General features: G+C 39.9%; 1 protein-coding gene across 1 annotated transcript; it reads right to left on the reverse strand.

Annotated features, from left to right (window-relative positions):
• Nucleotides 1-909: 909 nt before the first annotated feature.
• Nucleotides 910-15,529, reverse strand: LOC133570528 (uncharacterized). The gene is made up of 3 exons (XM_061923210.2): nucleotides 15,040-15,529; nucleotides 9,758-10,348; nucleotides 910-932 (listed from the first exon to the last, which is right to left on the reverse strand). The coding sequence occupies exons 1-3, from the start codon at nucleotides 15,224-15,226 to the stop codon at nucleotides 910-912; spliced, it is 801 nt and encodes a 266-aa protein (XP_061779194.2). The 5' UTR covers nucleotides 15,227-15,529.
• Nucleotides 15,530-16,376: the final 847 nt, after the last annotated feature.

Raw genomic sequence — 16,376 nt, forward strand, 5'->3', positions numbered from 1 at the left:
TAACTGATCTACCAGCCCACGCCTTCACGTTGCGCTTTAAAGTCAATATGTACAATCCCACGCGTTGATGTTCCTCATATTGTTCACAGCGTTTGTTGATGTTTTGGTTTTCTCTGAAGTAAAATTAGCGCAGGCTACACCTGGCTCTAATACACACGTGACATTCTTGTTATTGTTTTGGTCTCGTATTGGCCGTAATTTCTTTTTACCCCGCGGGGTGGCGCTGATGTGCCTCGGAACTGGTCCAAAACCTGACTGTTAGTTGGGACCTCTCCTTTTTGGTAAGAAATTTTACGTTTTCGTGGGACTCATATGCCCATCGGGGTGACTACGCGTGACATTTGGTGGGTTGTTGGCGGGTTGGGGGAGGTGCGTGAATGTTTATTTTCTCGGCATGTCATGTCATATTCATAATGGAAGCAGCTTTTTCCAGTATGCATGGTACGAGTGTGTGTGAATGGGAGTGTCCATGTATGAGTATTTACTATTTGAATGCCATCCCAGCAGGCAAACCTGACTACTTTCATATATTATTTTATGGGTTTTGAAGACCTTGACACAGTTGGAGATTTACAGCACTGCATTGGTATTGAGAATAATATAAACTGCAATGTCTATGACCCTGAGCAATTAAAGTCCTTATATGATCTTTATAATTACTCATTTTTACATTTGAATATTAGAAGCCTGAATAAACGTCACACTGATTTAGCCTCTCTACTTTCCAATATGAGCTGTATGTTTAACTTTATTGCCTGTAGTGAATCGTGGCTTTCTGATTCCTCATATATTGATCTGTTTAGACTGGATGGATACAATTTACATGTAAAAAATAGACCCAGTGGAAGAGGTGGTGGTGTGTGCCTCTATGTCCAGAACAATCTTCATGCCAAAGTATGTAACATCACCCTAGAAGATGATCTCTGTGAATCCTTGTTCATGGAGATCAACAACAAAGGAAAAAAGGTAATTGTTGGAGTACTCTATCGTCCTCCTGGCTCACCTCTTGACACTTTTATTTCCAAATTGGATGAACTATTACTCAGTCTAAATAAACTAAACAAAAACGGCATCCTTCTTGGTGACTTTAATATTGATATTTCCAAGGACGATGGAGCAAAACTGAACTTTATCAACACGTTACATTCTTCTTCCCCACCATCAATAGGTTCACTCGAGTCACAGATGCCTCAAAAACAATAATCGATAACATTATTACTAACATCCGTAATACAAAGCTCGTGACAGGGGTGGTGCAATCCGATATCACAGACCACTTTCCCATTATACTATTCTTTGACTCTGGCAAAACTCCCTCCTCCCCACCTCCTAAAGGTAAAACCAAAATACTCAACAATACAACTCTACTACACCTAAATAATAATCTGCTTGCCAGGAAATGGGACTCTGTGTTTAATTGCACCTGTCCTGATGCTGCATATGAACATCTGATTAAAATGATTCAGGATGCTATTCAGGAAACAATCCCTGAAAAAATTATCAAAAATCATACCTCAGAAACAAATCCCTGGATTACAAGGGGGATCTTAAAGTCCATCAGACAAAAGAATAAACTCTACAAATGTTATATTTCGAACCCTACTACTGTCAACAAAGAAAAATACACAAATTATAGAAATAAATTAACTCATATTATCAGGAAAAGTAAGCGCAACTATTATTCTGAACTATTACAAGCATCGCAGGGGGATTGTAGGAGAACATGGAACGTGTTGAATACTGTTCTCAACAAGGGACATAAGGCCCCTGTTGTTCCGGATACAGGGTCAAATAGGGCTGATCTTGCCAATAGTTTTAATACATTTTTTGCTTCTATTGGGGAAAACCTATCCAGTAAAATAGGTCAACCTCCAGGGTATTCCTTTAAAGAATTTTTATCAGGCAGCTACCCTAGCTCCCTTTTCATGCAGCCAACCGACATCAATGAGCTTTATACGATCATTATGGACCTAAAGTCATCACATACAGCTGGAGTGGACGGGATATGTAGCAAAATCTTGAAAGCCATAGCAAATGTGATCATAAATCCTCTCTGTCACTGTATAAACCTGTCACTTAGTGCTGGCATTGTACCCAAAATGTCCAAAGTGGCAAAAATAATCCCAATTTTTAAATCAGGTGATAAAAATAATATGAACAATTATAGGCCAATTTCAATTTTACCAACATTTTCAAAAATATTTGAGAAAGTGGTCTATAACCGACTGAATGGCTTTCTGGAAAAACTAAATATCCTTGTCCCCTCCCAATATGGTTTTCGTAAAAAAAGCACCACCTGTATGGCTATACTCGACCTTTTGGAAAAGGTCAATGACTGTATTGAAGAAGGAAAATGCGGTATTGGCATTTTTTTGGATCTATCCAAGGCCTTTGACACAATAGACTTTGAGATCTTATTGTATAAACTATATCACTATGGTGTCAGAGGGGTACCTCTCGATTGGTTCCGCTCTTACCTATACGGAAGGCAGCAATGTGTATGCGTCAATGATCACAATTCACCCTGTATGACCATAAATTATGGGGTTCCCCAGGGATCCATCTTGGGGCCTCTCCTTTTTATCCTATACATAAATGATTTTGTAAACTCCTCCGAAACTTTTCATAAAATAATTTTTGCTGACGATACAAATGTGTTTACCTCACACAGGAGCCTACACCATCTACAAGTAACTGTCAATTCAGAGCTTGTGAAAGTGGATTCCTGGTTCAAATGCAATAAGCTCTCACTTAATGTAAATAAAACAAATGTTAATTTATTTCGTTCTAATAAAAAGCGGACAAATACTGAGCACTGCCATATCAACATCAATGGGCAGGAAATACAGAGAGTGTACTCCACAAAATTCCTGGGGGTCATCATTGATGAATACCTCAATTTCAAATGTCACATTAGCCATCTGTTAAACAAATTATCCAAATATGTTGGCCTGTTCTTTCACCTTCGTCGTTATCTTCCTCGTTATGCTCTACTCACCCTATATAAAACTCTATTTGAACCACATCTAAACTACTGTAATGTCATCTGGTGTAACACCTTCCCTACCTACCTCCACAAATTAGAATCCATGCAAAAGAAAATCATACGGCCCTGTCATGGTCCAAGTTTAATGCCCCCACTCCACATCTATTCCATAATTATCATCTCTTAAGACTGACAGAGTTCAATATTCATCAAAATGCTTGTTTAACCTATCAAGTCATTTACAGGCTGAATTTAAGGCTCTGTAGCTTGGTTCCTATCTACCATCCCCAGCATGCCCACAACACTCCTAACTTAGATCTGATATCAGGGAAACATGGTTTACTGGATTGTACCGCTCCAAGTGTTGTATGCAGGGGACCAAAGATTTGGAACCGGCTTAATGAGAGCCTCAAGATGCTGTATCCATTCTCCAACTTCAAAAAGAAACTGAAAACTTACCTATTAACCACCTATATTTGATGCCTCATGTGGGGTAGATTACTGTTGGGTTTTGCATGGTTGAATGAATGTATGTATGTATGTATGTGTATGCTTGCTTTAGTACTATTATCTTGTGTTAATCATATAGCGTTGTTTTTGTTTTTTTTGTTGTTGTTGTGCTTGCTACCATGTTTCATCATGACATGTATATACTGTCCTCTGGACCCTTGTCAAAAGCTTCTTCTAGCTTATTTGGGGGACCCTTTCACGTACCAACATCTTTAAATGAAGATATTTCACTACTATTGTAATTGTTATATGGTATTGTGAATAAACTTGAAACTTGAAAACTTGAAAAAAAAATGTGAGCCAAGACATCCAGGGGGTTTAGCTCGCTCGTCTGCGGGAACAAACTGCCGCCATTGCTTGCCGTGCTACCGAGGTCCTTTGTCCCTGAATTGCTCACACACTCCGGCAGATTCAATGGGGGTCTGGTGGCAGATTTCTTTGACTTTATGGTTGGAAATGCATCTGCTTTGAGTGTCGCAGGATATCCACACATTCTTGCCATCTCTGTCGTAGCATAGCTTTCGTCGGTAAAGTGTGCGGAACAAACGTCCAATTTCTTGCCACTTTGGCATCTTTGGGCCACTGGTGCAACTTGAATCCGTCCCTGTTGGTGTTGTTACACCCTCCGACAACACACCGACGAGGCATGATGTCTCCAAGGTACGGAAAACAGTCGAAAAAACGGAAAATAACAGAGCTGATTTGACTCGGTGTTTGAGAAAATGGCGGATTGCTTCCCGATGTGACGTCGCTCCGAGAGCGAATATTAGAAAGGCGTTTAATTTGCCAAAATTCACCCATTTAGAGTTTGGAAATCGGTTAAAAAAATATATGGTCTTTTTTCTGCAACATCAAGGTATATATTGACGCTTACATAGGTCTGGTGATAATGTTCCCCTTTAAAAATATTTTTTCTTTTTTTTTGTCCTGTCCAGCTTCTCAAGTAAGTCATATAGTAGATGTAGATGCCCATATCGGCTGTTCAGATTTACTTTACAAAAGAGAAGTGTGGGATACTTCTCTTGTTGCCTTATTTGTATTTGACTTTATTAAATGTATTTATATTATCATTTGCTGCAGCCGGGCCGGAGCAGGAGGGGATAGAAAGAGAAAAAAAAGGAAGACAGAGGGAGAAATTGTGGGGAAAAAAGGGGGATTAGACAGAGAGACAACAACAACAACAGCAAACACAACAACAACAACAACAACAACAGCAACAATAGAGCAACATCAGCAAATAGGACATGTACAAATATGATGGTAAAAGTAATAGCAAATAAGCAGTTAGCAAAAATAAAGAATAATACAGAAATGACAATGAGCATTATTACACTACAAATGGAGCAATACAAATACCAATAGAAATAGCGCTATTGATAATGAACAATACCAATACTTTACCTTTATTATCAACAATACAGTTGTTTGAATGCAACGATACTTATACGTAATGATAACTTGAGATACGAAAGAATGCAGAAAAATGGAGGGGGAGAAAGAGAAGCAACCAACATTAACCTTGTAGATTGTTATAGTAACAATAGGTCAAGCTTTGTCAGTGTGCCATGTGTTGTACCCAGTTTACCCTAGGGCAACAACGTTAATATATGTTTGATGAAACCTGATTATGTGCATGAGTGTACGTGCTTGTACAATGAATGTATATGTACAGAATGTGTATATTTGTTTGTACAGTGAATATATATGTACAGAATGTATATATCTGTTTGTACAGTGAATATATATGTACAGAATGTGTATATGTGTTTGTACAGTGAATATATATGTACAGAATGTGTATATGTATGTTTGTACAGTGAATGTATATGTACAGAATGTGTATATGTGTTTGTACAGTGAATATATATGTACAGTATGTGTATGTTTGTATATTGAATGTGCGTGTGGCTGTACGAACTTTAAGTATGTAAATATGTACTGTATTTGTGTATGTATGTGGGAGCGTAGGTACCTATGTATGTATGTATGTATGTGAGTATATGTAAATTTGTATGAACAATATATTCGACTCCCAGTGTGCGTGGGAGCCAGAGCACGGCCCCCGCCCCCCGAGAGCCCAACCCACAAACAGTAGGTGTGGTGCCCAGGGAACCAGGGACCACCGCCCCCACGCAGCCAAGCCGGCCAGCGACAGGAACCCCAGAGCCCGGCCCACCGCACCGCCCACAAGGGCCAGCAGCAGGCCGCAGACAGACGCACCCGGCAGAGGACAAGGCATGAGAAAAGCAGGGGACAGCCAGACCCCAAGCCAGTGAGAGACCACACCCCACGCATAAGCGAGACGCCCCGCCCGAGGGACCCAGAGACTCCCCGCAACCGGACGGGAAGACCGCCCCCGCCCCACCGGCAAACCGGGCCCCCACGAGCCCACCCCCCACCCCCGGCGGAGAGCACAGCGAGGCCAGCCCCCGGCCACCCCACCCAAATCGGCCGCCGCAGGACCACCCGGCACAGGGCCACGGGAACCACCCACCCCACTTGCAGGGACCCCAACGATGGAGATGGAACAACCAGCAACCGCCCCGCCGTGCTCCCCCCCGAGGGAGGGGAAAAATTAAAAAATAATATTAATAAAATATATTAAAAAATAAATAAATTAATTAAAAAAAATAATTAAAAAAAAATAATAATTAAAAGAAGATCACAGACATGCTGACACACAAGGTCACTACCCCAGCAACTGGCCGACTCGCAGCACCTGGTAATACCTTGCAGCACCAAGCTACCACAATAGACGCAGGGACTAGACCCAGCAGGCCCCAACCAAGACGGGCACCCGGAAGGGTTGGACGGCGGGACCCAGGAGCTCCAGACACGCAGTCCGGATGCAGTAGCCTGAGGCGTCGACCCCTGCCTGACAGGCAGGCCCAGAGCGTACCCCCAGAAATATACATACATACATACATACATACATACATATATACATATACATACACATACACATACACATATACATGTACACATACACATATGTACATACAGTATACATACACATACAGTGTGTACACATACATACATACACATACACACACATATACTGTACATACATATACACAGTTCGTCAGCCCCGACAACCACCACGCGCGCGCGCTGCCACCAGTCACAACATCAGCAACCCCCCTGCACCAGACCCATCAGCCACGGGCGCCCACACCACAAACAAACGGCAGCAGAAACAGCAGCCGCAATACCCCCAGACAGCCAGCACCACCCAATCAAATCAAAGCGATCAAAAAAACTGTGACCGGCAACCACACGCCAACAGGACCACGGAGACCAGCCAGCGCCAGCCCACCAGTCAGCCCAAACGCCAACACGCAAACAAGAGACACCAACACGCCCCCCCCCCACCAAAAGACCCCACCACCCCAACCCAAACCCGCACAAACACACCACCGCCCAAACAACCGAGACCCAGCATCCAGACCAGACATGGGGGCCGCGCCGCCACCACATCAAGTCACCAACAGAGATCCCACAGCGCAAGGTGCAAGGTCGGGCCACACGGGCACGGACCCCACCCAACAGGAAGTGAGACCCGCTCGACGCCACACACAAATAAATAATACGTTTTAAAAATAATTTAAAAAAAATAAATAAATAAAATAAGTAAATAATAAAAATAATAAATACATTAAAAATAATAATAATAAATGAAAAAAAACCTGGCAGGCCACCAGACCGCAGTCCCCGCCGGCCGACGAGGCAATGAGGGGTGCGCCGAACCCCAACCCCCCCATGCATGTGTACAAGGCCCCCAGAGTGTCTACTGTGTAGTTAAAATTAGGAGGTCAGCCGTTACAGCCGACCTCCAGTCCCTATTGATGTGTGTAGCGTGAGTGAGATATGTATGCTTGTGGGAACTAATAATGCGATTAAAATTGGGGGACATCAAGGTCATGGTGGGTCCCAACCAAGCCGAGCCCCCCAAATCCTAAGTGTCTAATATGAAGCTAAGATTGAGGGATGGACGAGCAGGGGACAAGACAGGAGGACTGGAGCCCCATAGGAGGCATCCTCATCCCCCCGCCATGCCTCCCCGCAGGACAATCCCCAAAGTCTTATATATGTGTGACTATGTGTGCTATAAGTAGGAGGAGTAGAGGGCCCGGACATTCCCCCCAGTCCATGTGGCCGCCAACCAGGAACTACGGCCAGGAGGCCGCCACCCATCCCTACCATCAAGTGTTGTACTGGAAACTCATTTACAAACACAACTTCATCACACACAATACTCCACTGTGGAATTGTTGTTATATTAAAATGAGAAACGGATGCACTTATTGAGTGATAAAAGTATTTTATTATTTGAAGATTTCATTATTAAGTACGAGCTGGGAAAAAAAAATTATAAAGGCTTTTGTTCAAAATATTCTAATTACAGTATATCATCTTTTTCATTATTTACTGTTTATTCTTTACTGTATTTTCTCTGGAACAAAAAAATACATCTTGAAAGTTTCCATTCTTCCAAAAAAGACAGAATTGACCACTTAAAATATTTTTTAGGATTTTGTTTTGTAATTGACGACAACACTTGTTCGTTCTGTGATAGGGAAACAAAATAAACAGTTTATTTTATGAATGTATGCAAAGTGAATCTCTGTGGGATGATGTACAATATTGGCTTTTGCCTGACACTCCAAACTTTGATTGCATATTAATGCATGTACTTGACTGAAAAAAGCACTAATATACAATATCTAATCTATAAATGTAGAAGTATATTAAAGAGATTGTTACACAAACAACAATGATGTCACACATGTTATATGTGCTGATGTTGTTAGAAAGTCAACATTAAAGTCTTGACAGTTTATTTCAAATCCTGCAGTTTCATTTGCTGCTGCTGTTCTCACCAGCACACTTGTGTTTCTTACACTGGTACTTAGAAGACAATCTTTCACCACACACACTGCAACTCCACACTTTCTCTCCTGGGTGTCTTCTCATGTGTGCTACAAGATTTGATTGGTCACAAAAGCTTCTGTTGCAGATTGAACATGTGAAAGGTTTCTCACCAGTAGTGATGGGTCCGGCAACACCGATGCATCGGCGCATGCGTCGAGCTCATAGAGCAAAACCCTGTGTCGGTGCGCGTACCGCTTTTAGAAAGTCACGTGACCGATCATGAGCTGTTTTGGTCACGTGACCGATACGCGAACTGTGTCGCACTCCCGCCTCCTCTGTGCCCTGTGAGCGGGTCTTTTCTACAGCCGGAGAAATAATAACTAAGAGAAATCGTCTAAAATGTAATACGTTGGAAAAACTGTTTTTTTAAATAAAAATGTGTAAAAAAATAAAATAAAAAAATAAAAATTCCCAGTCCACAAGCATCCGCATTCACAACACGTTCTCTTAGATTTCCATGTTATGATACATGTTCACATTATTTATTGACTGTATTTAAAAAGATAAAAATATATTTTTTTTTAAATGAAGATATGAAATAATCCTAAATGAAATACAATGACTTGGTTTATATTATTGTATATACTAGGTCATACAATCAGTGTCAGTTGAGTCGGTCCATAGGTTGCCTGTAGGGATTTTTAATGTCCAGCAGATGTCAGTATTTAGTGACACAGTATCGACACAGTATCAATACCGTTTTGCGATGTGTCGAAACGCTTCATGACGCCTCATCAACCCATCACTACTCAGCAGTGTGTCTTCTCATGTGTACTTTCAAATTCTGACTTTGTACAAAACCTTTACCACAGAGTGAACAGATAAAAGGTTTTTCACCAGTGTGTGTTCTCATGTGTACTTTCAAATTCTGACTTTGTACAAAACCTTTACCACAGAGTGAACAGATAAAAGGTTTCTCAGCAGTGTGTGTTCTCATGTGTACTTTCAAATTGTGACTTTGTACAAAACCTTTACCACAGAGTGAACAGATAAAAGGTTTTTCAGCAGTGTGTGTTCTCATGTGTAGTTTCAAATTGTGACTTTGTACAAAACCTTTATCACAGAGCGAACAGATAAAAGGTTTTTCAGCAGTGTGTCTTCTCATGTGTACTTTCAAATAGCGACTTTCTACAAAACCTTTACAACAGAGTGAACAGATAAAAGGTTTTTCTCCAGTGTGTGTTCTCATGTGTGTTTTCAGACGACAATGGTATTTAAAAGTTTTGTGACAGTGAGAACATGTGAAGTGAGTGTTGTCAGTGTGACATGTTGCATCATCTTTAGAGTGTTCATCATCAGTGTCAGGAGAGTGTGACGTTGTGTCCTCACTATCTGATAGTGGAGCTAAGATCTTGTCTGCTTGTGATTCTCCACAGTGGTCTCCATCAGCTTCTGTTGTCATGTGTTGTGTTGAGCTGCTGCTTGGAGGCTCCGCCTCTCTCTTCTCCTCACTTTCACCTTTGACCTCATCATCTTCACTCTTCACAGGGACACCAGTCACTGGGAACTCCTCCAACCATTTAGGCTGACTGATGCGGTGCTCCTCCTCTTCCTCTTTAATGTGCAGCGGCTCTTGGTCCTCCTCTTCCTCTTTAAAGTAGGGGTTCAGTGGGTCCTCCTTTTCCTCTTTAATGTGAGGGGTCAGCGGGTTCTCTTGCTCCTTAAAGTGAGGGGTCAGTGGGTCCTCCTCTTCATTTTTGCTGTGTAAGACCAGTGGGTCCGCCGCTTGACCTTTAATGTGAAGGGACAGTTTAACACTATGGGTATGTGGCGTCTCGTCTTCCTCTGTAATATGGGGGGGTTGTGGCTCCTCCCCTCCCTCTTTAATGTGATGGGAATGTGGTACATCTTCTTCCTCTTTAATGTGGTGGGGCTGTGGCTCTTCTTCCTGCTCACGAGGAAGATGTTCTTCTACGACATCTGCGGGACAGGAGAAAACAAACATTCTTTAGAAAAGTCCAGCTTTGCTCAGTCACATGAGACATTGTCCTGCACCAACATATGATCTCACAATCTCATCAGTTTCCCCTCACAGCAGTCAGGGTACTTCCAGCTGACACATGAAGAAGACCTTCAGAGGAATGCCTTCCCAGGCCAACGTCCAATCCACCTTATTCATATAAAAACATCCTAAAAGTCATTCCTGCAATCCTTAATGGTAGACGCCATACGTGAAAGTGTGCTGTTCTCCCTCTGAATAAGTCATACACACACAGAAAATAATGTACCACATGACAGCCTCCACGCAGTAGTACTAGTGATGAGCTCCCCCTGCTGGTGGACAATAATTACAGTCATTTTCACATTCATCTTTAGAGACATGTCTGCTCTTAAAAAAGCATGAGCACAGTCAACATGTTAGCCAAAAAAGATGACATCTGTTTTGCTTTCATTTAGATAGTGTTGCCATAGTTAAACTGGGAAGCAGTAATCAGATTACCGACTACTCCTTCAAAATATAACTTGTTTACCTTATTATTAATAGTAATAATGGATTAGATTAATTTAGTGCGTTTCTAGACACTCAAATTGTGTTAGAGTGATAACTGAAAAGGCATAATTTATGTGGTAAGCTACATTTAATTATAATAATAATAATAACTAGATGAAGCAATTGAAGAGTTTGAATTTCGGGAAAACCGGGAATTTTTTAAGTTCTTAAACCAACTTGTTTTTTTGTCCTGACTCAGAGGAATGTTTTGACAGTGGAATGGTTGAAATGAGTTGAACAATGTGAAAGGAGTCACCACACTAAAGAAGGTTGGAAATAAGGTTAGAAAAAACGGAATTCCTGGAAATTTGTTGAATGTGGAAAAATGGTTGTTTGAATTTCCAGCATGAATGGAATGTGTTGAAGGTGGAATGGTTTGAAAAATGTGGGAATTGTGGAAGTTTGAAAAATGGATAATTAATTTTGAATGGGGAAAATGTCCCAAAAGATTGGAAATTCTAGAAAATCAGAGAATTTCATGTATTAAGTGTTGAAAGGGATCACACAATTCCTGAACACACTGAATATTTTGAAGTTGGAACGGTTTGAATCGGATGAAAAATGTGCGAGTTGTGGAACTTTCATTTTATTTCTTTCAGTGGGAATTTCATGGACATTTTTGAGAATTTCGGGGAAAGCGGGATTTTTTTTGAAAATGCTAAAATATTTGAATGTTCTGAATGAGTTGAAATGGTTGGTGTTGGGATTTTTTAAATTGGTTGAGAAAAGTTGAAGTCGTAACATTTTTAATTGAGAAATGGTATTATAGAATTCCTTGAATTTTGGGAAAACCGGGAATTTTTCCAGTTCAAAAAATAACTTTGTTTTCTGTCCTGATTAAGAGGAATGATTTGACAGTGGAACGGTTGAAGTGGGTTAAAAAATGTTGTAATTTCCATTTCCAGAATTAGTGGAATATGTTGAAGGTGGAATGGTTTGAATCGGTTGAAAAAAGTGGAAATGGTGGAATTTTGAAAAATGGTTAATTCATTTTGAATGGTGAAAAATGTCACGGAAAACATGGAATTCTGGGAATTTTTGGAATTTGTCAAGGGAAAGCCTGTGATTACCAAATAGGCTGAACAGTTTGAAGTTGGAACGGTCTGAATCGGATGAAAAATGTTGGAGTTGTTGAACTTTGAAAAATGTCCCATTATTTTCAATGAGAATTTCATGTACATTTTGGGAATTTTGGGAAAGCGGGAATTTTTTTGAAAATGCTAAAAAATTTGAATGTTCTGAATGAGTGAATGGTTGGTGTTGGAATTTTTCAAATCGGTCGAGAAATGTTGAAGTAGTGAAAATATTTCAATTGAGAAATAGTTTTGTGGAATTCCTGGAATTTTGGGAAAAGCTGGAATTTTTCCAGAGAAAAAAACTTTGTTTTTTAAGAGGAATGATTTGCCGGTGGAACGGTTGAAGTGGGTTGAAAAATGTGGTCGACAGAAAAAAGGGTGAAAAAAGGGTTTGAAAAAAACGGGAATTCTGGATATTCTTCAAAGTTTTTGGAACTTGGAAAAATGATAGTTTGAATGTCCAGGAATAGCGGAATATGTTGAAGGTGGAATGATTTGAATCGGTTGAAAAAAGTGGAAATGATAGAAATTTGATAAACGGCCAATTCATTTTTAATGGGAAAAATTACTAAGCACTTATTTATTCTTGTTTCAAGCTAATTTAGCGGCTATCTTAGCTCTTAGCTTGCCCGTCCTTTGTGTGTAACATGTTTAGCATTGTTTTACTGTCCTTAAGTGATAATAATACTTGTAAGAAATGTAATGTATCAATCAATCAATCAATTCCTTTATTGTCATTGTCATAATAACACTTAAGTCATACATGTCAACAAGATTTTGTTTGAGCTTTGTCCAGCGGCATAGAAACTGCATTGAAGTGCAGGTTGACCATAGTTTACAGTTTAGCATTGTCAGGAAGATGGCGAATAGAGGAGCGTGGGGGTGGGAACAGTCAGATGTCTGATGGGTGTTACGTTGATGTTGCAGCAATGCAATGTCCAGAGCACAATTATTGAGGTGGTGAAGAGTGAGGTAATAAGATGGTCCGGGGCAGCAAAGGGGCAGGCTGTTCATTTAGCAGTCTCACAGCCTGGGGATACAGACTGTGAGACTTTCTGGTGGTCCTGGCGCGAATCCATCTATACCTCCTTCCAGAGGGTAGCAGGTTGAAGAGGCCATGTGCTGGGTGGTATCTGTCCTTCGGGATGTTGTGTACTCGCTTTAGGCAGCGAGTTGTGTACATGGCACTCATCTCTGGGAGTATCGTCCTTGTAATTTTCCCTGCCGCTTTAACCACTCACTGGAGGGCCTGTTGGTTGGCTTTAGTGCAGCTAGCAAACCACACTAAAAAGCCGTAAGGTATGGAGGTGAGTGCTACAGGTCTGTAGTCATTTAGGCATGAGATGATGGCCTGTTTGGGGATGGGAATTATTGTAGCGGTTTTAAGACAGGCAGATTAAAAATGGAAACAAATACATCCGTCAGTTTGTCCGCGCAGCGCTTAAGCACACGGCCCAGAACGCCATCAAGTCCAGCTGCTTTCCTTGGGTTGATGTTACGCAACGTGAGTCTTACTTCATGCGGGCTGAGGACTGTGGCCGTGTCGTCGGAGGAGAGGGGGGGCAGTGCTGAGTCTGTTTTCCTTGTCAAAGCGGACATAAAAATTATTCAATTCCTCAGCTAAGATGGCGCTGCCTTTCACTGAGGAAGAAGTTGTTTTTTTAAAGTTTTTAATTGCTTTGACACCTTCCCACACCTGCCTAGGGTCTGAGTTATTTAAGCAATCCTGGAGTTTATTATAATGGTCAAAATGGTCCAAAGATGTATTTCACCAATAAAAGTGAGAGATTCTGCATTTGATTAGCAAACATTGTATACATTTTTATTTGACAAAAAAGCACACACTTAAATAGTAGTAAAAAAATATGTGTAAAAGGCAAAAAATGGAACTAAAAACAATTAAAACATAAAACAAAATGTTATTGTTTTTTTATATTGCCATTGTTATTTAAATGTATTTTTACAAATTTTTTACTTGTTGTGGTTTATTTGTTACCAACTCATATCCGTTTTTTTAAACTATATTTAAAGTTGAGTTTTGGTAATAACATAAATACTGGTGTTTTCAAATTAAGGAATAATTGTGTAATTAAAGGTGATTACAATATCAATCAAAATAATGGTGATTATTATTTTTGCCATAATGGTTCAGCCCTAACTGTACCCTTTTTAAATAACAGAGGGTGTAGAACACAATCTATTCTACATGTTTCATTAACTCAACTTTATCTTTCATGCATCTAAAGGATATAAATAGCATTCTATGATGTGTCTTTTTCCATCCAGCCATCCATTTTCTACCTCTTGTCCCTTTTGGGGTCACAGGGGGGCGGTGGGCGGGGTACACCCTGGAAAATTCCATAACAACTTTAAACTATTATGTTATCCTAATTAAAAATGTATCCTCCAGTTTGTGGCTATTAAAAGGCATATTTCCAGAGAATATGCATTTTTACAGCATGTTTTAAAGAGATAGCCTTCTGGGTATATTATATTGATCAACTAATTCTTATTTAGGGGGCTTTGTGAGCGGAATAGAGGCGCTCCCATTGACTCCATTGTTAAAATTAGGAGAGTTAAGATTTTGCTAACCTTTGTTTACGACTTAGAATGCATAAAAAATAAAAACATATTATTGTCTTACATAAGGATTGTGAATGATATGCAAAATAAGTTAAAAAAATCAGATCCCCTTTGATCATTTTTCTACATCCTGTGAACGGGTGATGCTGTGGTGAAAGTGAGAAAATAAATACATGTCGGGAAAATGCTAATTTTAGCAAAAATGGCTGGCAAACGTTTTAAAACCTGGTTAAAGATTGTTGGTAGTAAACCCAGAGAGGCATGTGTATGTTGTCAAATGATGTTAGCATTAGCTTTGATATTTGGGTTTAGGGGGCCCCGTCATGGAACCCGCCCCCGGCCCAGCTCTGACTTGTTCCACCACCAGTCATTGTGATTATATGATATATTACAAATGTCTTTTTCTTGTTATTAGTCAAATATGAAGTTAGTAAAGATGTGAGAGTAAGAAGTCAACAAACCTGTTCTGTGTAACACAACTTGATGTTTCTTGAAAACAGCGTCCAGTAGTTGATTGTTCTCCTCCTTTGTTCTAGAAAGTTCCGCCTCATATTCTGCTATCGTTCTTTCTAACACTACAAATATTTCTTCAACGGCAGCAGTTAGTCGCTGATCCACCAACGCTCTCAACATGTGTAATGTAGACATTTTCACACAATCACAACACTTTACTCTCACACTTGATCTCTACTTAGCGATGTGTTGATAACTTCTGTTAGCAGCTAACAAGCTAAGCTAACTAGCGAGCTAAGCTAACTAACAAGCAAAGATAGCAGGAGAAGCAGCAAAGTGCTTCTAGCGCATCCAGACCATTTTATCCTTAAATAAAGAATCAAAGATGTATTTTATACGACGTAAATATTTCAAACTGGATAAGAAATAATAAGACTGACTTATTAGCGTCTTTCTCCGTCGATGTGCTTTCACGACAGTTAGCACACTTGACGTTACAAGGCAGGACTGCTCTGTTCTGCCGTCTTCCGTTTACACCGGAAGCTGGGAATGACGTCACTGATGAAGAGGTCGATGCGGCATCTCTATATAAGATATTGCCTGCTGTCACTGTTATCATGCTTTTCTTTGCTCTTATAACTATTGTGATATAAAATATTTAAAAAAATAAATGGAAAGTAAATAACAAACCTTTAATGATGGTGTTCAGTGGCGCCCCCGTGCGACATTCATTGCAATGACAAGAGTGAAAGTGGTAGAAATTGTAGCGATATTACTGCCTGATTCTTTTAAATTTACCCTTCCACGTGTTCTTATTGTTCTTCTCTTTTACTCTTAGGTAATATATTTTTATACAAAACATTCAAATATCACAGAGCGTGATGTCGCAGGAGATTTGTCAAAAAAAAAGAAAGTGACGTGTTCTTCGCGCATGCGTTGATCGATCGTGTCGTGAATTTCTATTTTTAAAAAGTGTGAAACATTTGCTCTCATACACAAAAGTCTCTTTCTTGAAGTGAAATCCTAATTCTCACATTGTGTTAATGATGAGATTTTATTAATTCAATCTTGGAAGATTGTACCAAATAGAAATAGCCCTTAAATGATTATATTTATTGGAATTATTTAAGTGGTTTTAAATAAGCACAAGTTTATTATTCATTTATATATATTTTTATTTTAATCTTATTCGTATGGTCTCTCATATTTACTTTGACTTTCTTTAACATGTTTTGTTTGTAGGAGGATTGTATTTAATGTGATGTGTTTTATATTGCTGAGTAAAATATTGAAAAACATTGACTCATATTGTATTGAAAGCACCTTAATGTGTGTGTACATTGTT

This window comes from Nerophis lumbriciformis, linkage group LG28 (genome assembly GCF_033978685.3).
Source record: "Nerophis lumbriciformis linkage group LG28, RoL_Nlum_v2.1, whole genome shotgun sequence".
NCBI lineage: Eukaryota > Metazoa > Chordata > Actinopteri > Syngnathiformes > Syngnathidae > Nerophis > Nerophis lumbriciformis.

What these genes read in the sequence shown, in the direction of transcription:
- LOC133570528 (XM_061923210.2), bottom strand. Translation starts at nt 15,226, where the DNA reads ATGTCTACATTACACATGTTGAGAGCGTTGGTGGATCAGCGACTAACT. An exon ending in AGTTGTGTTACACAGAACAG is followed by an intron (nt 10,349 to 15,039) that starts GTTTGTTGACTT and finishes CCTGTCCCGCAG; the next exon opens with ATGTCGTAGAAGAACATCTT. An exon ending in CTTAGCTCCACTATCAGATA is followed by an intron (nt 933 to 9,757) that starts GTGAGGACACAA and finishes TCCATGAACAAG; the next exon opens with GATTCACAGAGATCATCTTC.